We start from the raw sequence: 8,950 nt of genomic DNA, 5'->3' as shown, positions 1-8,950 counted from the left end.
AACGGGGCATTAAAAGAAAGGCATTGCTACAATGACATGATGTATGCGTGTTCTTACGGCAAAAAATAACAGCGACACAGGAAGCAACCCGTACGTCATACACGCACGCACCAATCAAGCACCGTGTGCGAGTGGATTCGGGCCGTTCCGTCACGAGCCTTAACTTTGACATATTTACAGTCGATGCGTCAAAGCGGCTCGAAGTAGGCGACTAATCGCGTCATTAGTTTTCACTTTTCAACCGATGCACGAAAAATGAAACGCTCTCGCATCGGAGAAACTGTCGCTTTTGTTTCCTTTTTTTTTCGTTCCTTCCGCCCGTCTGCTTCCTGTCACCGGTTGGCGCCACATACACACACACGCTCGCAGGGTTGGGAGTGAGGCCGAATCCGTCGACGTCCGGGGTCCGTGTGCGTGTGATAAAGTCTCTGCTGTTGGGCCACCACGGATTTCAGCTGTGTTTGATCAGAGTTTTCTTTAGTAATTTATCATTCACTCGTTCTGTTTTTTTCCCGTACCTTATCAGCCATTTGACGGACAACTGCAACGAAGGTGGAGTGTTAAAAGCAGCCGCGACAGAAAACAAAAACAGTCACAATGATCAATTTGAAAGTAAAAACATTGGATTCCCAGAATCATGATTTCACAGTCGACGAGGAGGTGAGTTCTGAAACGAGAAAGAGAGGGAAACCATTATTCTATCGATTTTAACGCGTGTCGTTTGTGTTGTTTTAGATTACCGTGCGTCAGTTCAAGGAACAGATCGCGGAAAAGATCAGCGTCACCGTCGAGTTGCAGCGGCTCATCTACTGTGGGCGCGTCCTGGCCGATGACAAACCGCTGAAGGATTATGACCTCAACGGGAAGGTGGTACATCTGGTGCAACGTGCCCCACCATCGGCCCGTGGTACCAGCATGAGCAGCGCGGAACCCGGTGGCCGAGATGAAGCAGCCCGTGCGTCTCGACGTTCGCGAAGCAGCGACAATGCGTCCCGTAACATCTTCCCGGGTTTGGATGAGCTCAACACGATGTACTTCGGTTCGATGACGTCGATTCCGTTGAACGTTAGTACGACTGTAAGTAAGGCATGCGGAATAGGCTCCTACGGTTCCAATCTCGATACTGACCGACCCGTTTACCTTTTTGCTCTCCCCGTCGTGAACCAGAACGCCACACAGGTCCCGTCTGTGAGTTCATCTTCCACGCTTTGCAACAACCGGATCACGGTGGCACGGCACATGCTCGAGTGTGCGAATGGCATCGTGAGTTATCTGGAAAATCCTGCCCAAGGGTTGAATTACAGCGCGATGGATTACCTGTCGCAGCAAACGATGGAATCAACCGTCGTGGAGGTGGGCATTTCGGCGGTCGGGGATATGGAGATTCCGCACAATCAGGTGCAGAACTTTGTGAACGCGTTCCAGGGTGCGGTCAGCGCCGCCTTTCGTCAGAATGGCATGTCGAATGTGACCGTACAGCAGCCGGATGGGTTGAATGGTTCCGTGCAGGTGTTCGGGACGGTACCGGACTTTTCGGTCTTTACACCGCCGAACACGAATGCCACTGCTACGCCTGCTCACGAGGGTTCCGGAGCGGCTTCCTCGACTGCCAGTGGTGCCAGCAATAGTAGCAGCAGCAGCAGCAGCAGCAGTAGTAGCAGTAGCAGCAGTAGCAGCAGTAGCAGTGGAAGCTCCGGCAGCTCAAGTGCATCACCAAGTTCGTCGGAAGCGAGTGCTGAAACCCGGCGCCAGGCACGACCGGGACAGGGACAAAATCACACGACCAGCACGCAAGCGCTTGCCGAGGTGGTGCAGCAGATGCGCACCGTTCAGCGGCGTATGGAACCGTTCCTGCAGCAGTACTACGACATCCTGCAGGATGATCCGACGTTCGAGGAATCGGACACGGTTGGGCGGGAAAATGCGCAGCGTGTGTTTGATCGCGTCTCGGAAGCGATGCATTATATTGCACACGCGCAGCACGCCATCAGCGACCTGATGGTTGATCTGCAGACGGCAACTCCTCGGCATCTGTGCTGCCGGCCGATCCTGATCGAGCAGAACGCCTACGTTAGCTCCGGAATGGCGACCATGCCGGTACGGAAATTTTGCGCCATGCCAGGAAACAAAACACCCAGTTTAATTGGTTTTCTCTTCTTTGCTTTCCTTTTCGATACCTCCTTTGCGGTGTGTCAGCAGCCGAACCTCAATTTGGCCAACTTTCTGCGGAATCACATCAACATTAACAACAACATAAACAACAACAACAATAATAATAACAACAACAACTTCGCCAACATGGAAGGAGCCGCTGCCGCCGCCGCCAACAACGTGCACGCGCAGCTCTTCAACCTCGGTGTGGCCACACCGCAAGGATTCTTCGCGGCCGGTAACGTCCCTCCACCACCGCCGGGAGCGGGGACAATGCGTCCTCCAGCGACTACCCCGACACCACCAGCTACCGGGGCCGCAACAGCTACCGGAACAGCAACAGGGACGGGTCAGCAACAACAGCAACAACCTCGCAACCAGCCGCCTCGGCCACCGACACTAGGTCAGTCCCCGGCCGGCTCACAAACGGGGGTTGGTGGTGGTGGTGGTCGCAGTAATGATAACATGGTCACCTCCGTCTACATCCCACTGTACGATCTCGACAGTGTCCGGCGGGTGCAGAACGTGCTCGGTGAGATGCAACCACGACACGTGGCGGTTCCGGCAGGTTAGCGAAGCTTTTCTTTTAGACCCCGGCGAGCAACGGGTGGCCAAGGGACGTTTTCGAGGCCTTCCAATGACCAGTGGGCCAATCATTTTATCCTTGGCGTTTTACGGCGAGATGCGCTTTGATGTGTTGGGTTTTTTTTTGTTACTACAAGTTATCATAATTGTTCTAAAAATATGCACAAGCCTAAACACACGCACACGCAAACAGTACACGCTGCCATGTCTCGTCTCGCTAATCATGCTACAAGTGAAAACGAAACGTTAGTTCACATCGGTTAGTTGGTGTGGTTGCCTTTTTGTGTGTCGTGTGTTGTGAGCTTCTATCCTGAATGCTCGTCTTGCAGTGTGCTAATTATGCTTCGTTCTTTCGAGTAAGACTAACCTGGCCCTCCGCCACGTGTGGGTTTCCTAGAGCTACAGGGAGTTATCTTTGCCGAAATAAGAACAAATGTCGATGGTGCAGCGAGCCAGCACGCAGTAGAAAGGGGACATGGGGATGTTGAAGTAAACCATGCCACGTAACAAAGCTTGGGTTGGGAAGCAGCGTTTTTTGTTGACAGCAATCCTCGATGGGGAGGGAGGTATCCTGACACCGCGATCCATATGTGTCGCTTGTTTGTTCGTTCTAGGTCGAAGGGGAAACACGTTGATCCTTGTGGGCGACGCTTTTCCGGTGCTGCTGCAGGCGAGACGTAACCGGACAGTGTCCGCCGATGGCCGCTTGCATCCGCCATCAGCAGCCCGAGCGAATGCCCAAAACCGCCAACAACCGGCCGCCGCACCCGCTAACTGTACGTTGTGTTACTTCATTTTCACGTCGCTTCGTGCCCTTTCCTAAGTTCCATGTTCTGTTTGTCCTTCAACAGACAGTTGTAGATCCCGCTTCCTCCTTCCCTTTGTCCCTTTTGTCCTGGTCTGGTGGAAACGAATCCGTAACACGTCATTTTGGAACCCTAAATACTAATACGATTTGAGAGCAGGGAACATTCGATTCCCAGCACCGCAGCGGGGCTTTTTTGCGGCGATGTGGGAATGTTTCCTGGAATGTGTGCCTTGGTTCTTGAACTGCTCGTGTTCTGGAGAGTGTGTGTGTGTGATGGTTTAGATTGCAGTCGGTTTTTGCACCTGCTGGAGAGGGAAGAGACAAAGAAAAGGGAGAGATAGTCAGTCAATATCTGTGCCGTGTCTTGAGTGATTGGAATGTGTATTAATCTTTCGCTATCCTTTCGTTCATTTTGTGCTGCACACCTGCGTGACTTCGATTGCAAAATGGTGGCTTTTCAACAGCCGGAACTGCGAACAACAACAATGCAGGAACGGGACCGACACCGGCACCACCAGGAACACAGAACAACTCGAATCAAAACCCGCAGATCCAGATAGCGCGGTTGTTCCAGGCGATGGTGAGTGGAGCGCCCATTCACACGGACATTCACGTGCAAATCAACACGGCCGGAGATGGAGGTGGACCGGGTGACAGCAGTGCCGGTAGTACTCCACCTGAAGCGGCCAATAACGCACCGGCCGGAACAAATCGTCCACCATCGTCCACGTCGACGGCAGCGCAAGGAGGAAATCCTACCAACACCACCACCACCAATACTAACAGCAACGGAAGAGCGGCCACTGGTGCTGCAACTGGAGGTGCCACCGGACCACCGGTTGGGGGTGAAGGAGCAATCCATATCCTGCCCCGCTTTGCCACGGTCACGCTTCCAACGACATCCACCCAGACACGGTCCACGTCGCGACCACACGTGCATAGTATTCCACCACCGCACCTGCATGGACCGGGTCACATCCGGAACCTGCGTCCTATAACGGCAAACATACTATCTACGTTTGATAGGTAAACGTACGAACGGCTCGAGAAATGGTTCGTGTAGCTAATGTGTCGTGTTGTTTTAGGTTTCTTCCGTGCAACAGCCATCACATACGGGACACCAACTCTAGCAATGATCGTCCCAACGACACGGCCACGTCCAATCGAGCCACATCCGGTACTGCTGCTGCTTCTACTGCTACTGCTGCTAGTGGTGGTGGTGATAGAGCCAACGCCAGGCAACCGGGTGGTCCTCCGGGGACAGATCCTCCGGAAGGTACGCCAACGCAGGATAACGAGCAAGGCGAGACACGCAGTAAGTTTGCCAACCCGCGAGCGAGCTTTCCGATGAAATTGTATCACATCATCAGCGCCTTCTTTTGCAGCTCAATTATTGCTTACATCCCCAGGTGTCCACCTGTTCGGTAGCCAGTTTACGGTGGCGGAACTGCAGAACGGTATACCGCACCCGAACACACTCAACCGGGTCCGGGATTCGCTGCGGACGTACATCAGCCGGACGCTGTTCAATGATCATCCTTTAGATGAGCTAATACACCATACAGTAAGTGTGCTGCAGTGGCGTTTGTTTGTCCGGCAACCGGTCCGTTAATTCCTTTTCTACTTTCTTCGTGCACTTTAGATAACGCAGGTTGGTAATCGAATCATCGAACGGTTGATGCCAGTGCTCGCACCGATAGTGGAGCTCGATCGGCCCGAGTTCGATACGCGTGCGTCCCTGTTGAACCTGTTCCGCAGATCCTTCCCGACGTTTATCTGCCTGATCGGCGAGGACAACTCGTCGCAGTTCGGTGTCCGTATGACCCGGTTGCTGATGATTTTCATGCGCCGCTTCTGCATGATTCTGTTGCATGGTGTTAGCTTCGAGCAGGCACTTAGCACCATGTCACGGATTGTGCTGCTCGCGTTACGCCACCAGAATGTGCCCGATCCCGAGGCGTTTGTGCGGTTGATGACACCTATGCTGCGGACCAATCTGCTATCGTCCGCTCGGCAGGACATGTTTGACATTCAGCAGTTTCTGGTCATCCGTCAACCGGCACCGGACGCGGCGAGTTCTGCCACGGGGACAGCTGGGACACCGGAGTCGGGAGCTGAAAATTCCAGCTCCACCAACACTGAAACCGGTCAACGGGAAGCAAGTGTAAGTGTAAGCGGTTGAGTTGCCACACGACATACGTGTTTCTCATACTTTTGGATTTCCCTCCACAGCCGATGGATGTTGATGACGTCGAGAGCACTTCCACACCGGAACTCGTGTCGGATATAGCGGAAATCACGATCTCCATCGACCCACCGGCGATGAGCGTCGATCAGTGTGTGGTGGTAGATTCGGCTAGTTCCTCATCGGTGGCCGTAGACGCGTCCGTTGACATCTCTGACAGCCCGCCAGTTGCTGCGAGTGACGAACAAACCGGACCGGTAACCAGCTCCGTTGGCTCGGTGTCGGAAGATCTTGCGGAACGTCCGTTACCGCCACTGAGACGATCAACCGAAGACGAAGAAGAGCTACCGTTGGTGGAAAACGGTACCGAATCCTGGCATCGGCATTTCCCCGACGTTTGGCTTCCGGTTATCACGCGCGACATCGGGCGGCAACGGCGACAGGTACGAGAAGGGTTATTTGTTACTTCACAAAGTGAAGAAGGACACCAACTTACTCACCACTCCTCTTTCCCATTCCTCCAGAACCCCCAGGCACCGTTTTCCGACGCGTACATCTCCGGCATGTCGTCCAAACGCCGGAAGTTGCTAGCGGATACGAAACCGCCGAACGACGTCCACTCACTGATATCGGACGGTGTACGGCGAGCGTTCCTTGGCACCGGAATCACACCTTCCAACACACACGGACTCTCTGGCGGTGGTGGGTCGAACACAAGCAGCGGAACAGCACCGCGACGAACGCAACCGGAAGTAGCGACGGGTTCTGGTAGTAGCGCTGGAACCGCAGCCAGCACCAGTACCAGCAGCAGTACGGCCACGAACCGGTTCCGCACGCTGGACGAGCTGGCGAACAATATCGCGAACGACGGCGCCCTGCAGATGTCGTACTGTGAGGCTATGAAGGCGAGCATACGCGAACGGTTGTCGAAGGATCCGGATTTTGATGCCGTGCGCTACCCGAACTGCTCCAAGTACTTCGAGAAGCAGTAACACCAATTCCGGCGCGTTTGGTTCCGCGTCAGACCCACCCGGCGGCGGCGATGGCGACGGCAGGTTTTGCTTCCCAGCCCAACCGACCGACCGGGAAAGGGACAGAGTGTGATCAATTTCAGGGCGGGTGGGAGTCCTTAAAGCCCATCCAATATTGGCACGTGCTGTAAGGGAAACGACACAGAGAGAGAGAGAGAGCGAGAGAGCGAGAGAGTGAAGAAGGAATCCTAGGAGGAAGATAAAAAGGAAAGAACAGAAAACAGTCGCCATTGTCGTTTCTATACTTTTTTTTAGTATTATAAGCTATTCATTTGAATTCAGTTTGAATTGATCAAAAGGGTATCAAGGCACTTTATCGATAAGTGTTCGTGTAACGCGCGACCCCTCCAAAAAAGAAAATTGCTCAACGTGAGGCAAAGCTCCCACGTAGGGTTATATTGTATAAGTTTTCTTCCACCCGTTCCGTTTTTTTTATTCGTTCATACCTTTGTATCACACCATTTTGTTCTCCGCCGCGTGTTAGCACCAAGCTCAGCACATCCGCCAAGCTGAATCCTTGCCACCGGCACCAGGTCCTTCGCAGGGGGCATGTACGTTCGTGTGCGTGTGTGTTTGTAGTGTTACATGAATTGCGACGGGAGACACAATTGGCTGCAAATAGGGGTTTAGGAATTAGTTAAGCGCATGAAACGCGACGCAGATACGGCGCGGGTTTTGCAAAAAAACAGCACCGGAGGGACTGAAAAGATTTCGCACTCGGCGTATGATTTTATTATCCCGATCATAGAGAGAGCGTGATAGAACGGAATAAGAACGGTTCTATTACAAGCTGCATTGGCACGCGCGGTTGGATTCGTGTCCTTACACTCCACTGAATGTACAGTTTGTAAAAATATGATGTGGGCAAAGAAGGGGCAATGTGGGGGAAAATGGCGAGAGAAAGCGAGAAGAGACAAAAGGACACAGAACTAATCGATATTGTGATTCAGGCCAATATACGCTCGAACGTAGCTGGTAGGATTGAGTAATAGATGAGGTTTAGCGAGCATCACACACACACACACACGCCGTCCTTACAATGCACGGTTGCCGCCAGCCCCGGGAAACCCCCAGTCGGGTATCCTGCGTATCCCAGACACGCTGTAGGTCATGTAATTTTTTTTTTCTTTTGAATTTCTACCGTTTAATAGACTTGTTGGTTCTCAACGAATGCAACCGAGACGAAGGAAATGTTTCCTATTGTTTGTTGTACTGTGCTTGCTCACGCGCGCTTTCTCTCTCTCTCTCTCTATCTCTATCTCTTGCACCCTCAGTAGGCATTGAGAGATGACATTTTCCTTCGTTTACGTTCAGTTTATAGGTTTCACAGGTTTGTTGCTTCCCTCCCAAACATACAAGCGCAGTTGACTTTGGCTTTTTTCCCCATTTTGGCAACAGGAAGAAAGTGAATCAGAGAGAAAGCAGCATGCACTTTATAATCTACTCAAACTAATAGGCAGTTATGATGAATAAAACTAGAGTAAAATGTACCGACTGATGTGTTATGTGAGAGTTTTTTTTTTGTATCATCGTGGGGTATGACATTTAACGTCACTCCCCACTCCAGGGGAGTTTTAAAGAAACTGAAGCACTGATTTACGTGCCACCGTGTGCCGGATCACGTCGATGGCGTCCGGTTGTCTATTTTCGATCGCTTATTTCAGCACCCGCAAATGGGCAAACAAAATGCAAACAATTAAAATGCCAAAACCGAAAGGTCCGGCGGTTGGAATTCCACTTGAGACCACCGGCTGCCGGTCGATCCGGTGGTGACGTAATTGCTGGTCGCTTTCGGACGTGCTACACCGATCGGACCCGTGGTCAATGGTTTTCCATTCATGCTTTCCATTTCCCTTGGTGGGGAAGGGGCCTTTTATCACAACCAGATCATGTGATCATGCGCTAGCGATCGCTCCAAAAAGGGGAACGGCAAACCATCCCTCCTCTAGATGGTGCGATCCACGCGGTTATGCGAGGAATGTTAAGTTTCCCAGGCCGCGTGCGCACTGATTCGCGGGGTGGAATTTGCGACCGTTCTGGCAAAAGTCCGCAAGAACTTGAACCTTGATTTAGGACGCGAAACCACCACCCCAAACGGCAGTGGCAGCTATGACGCTATCCAGGCAGTCCAGGCACGTTCAAGAGGCCGCTCGTGAACAGAATTTGTGGACATGAAGCAAACAAGCGCGT

The 8,950-nt window shown here is 52.5% G+C and overlaps 1 protein-coding gene across 1 annotated transcript; it reads left to right on the top strand.

The window, feature by feature from the left end:
• Positions 1-597: 597 nt before the first annotated feature.
• LOC128724790 (large proline-rich protein BAG6) lies at positions 598-8,244 on the top strand. Its single transcript, XM_053818511.1, has 10 exons — positions 598-660; positions 736-1,077; positions 1,168-2,097; positions 2,200-2,719; positions 4,009-4,570; positions 4,630-4,721; positions 4,954-5,108; positions 5,196-5,708; positions 5,777-6,172; positions 6,254-8,244. The coding sequence occupies exons 1-10, from the start codon at positions 598-600 to the stop codon at positions 6,719-6,721; spliced, it is 4,041 nt and encodes a 1,346-aa protein (XP_053674486.1). The 3' UTR covers positions 6,722-8,244.
• The last annotated feature ends 706 nt before the right edge of the window (positions 8,245-8,950 follow it).

Source organism: Anopheles nili, chromosome 3 (genome assembly GCF_943737925.1).
Source record: "Anopheles nili chromosome 3, idAnoNiliSN_F5_01, whole genome shotgun sequence".
Taxonomy (NCBI): Eukaryota; Metazoa; Arthropoda; class Insecta; order Diptera; family Culicidae; genus Anopheles; species Anopheles nili.
This window is presented reverse-complemented; position numbering and strand designations above follow the sequence as displayed.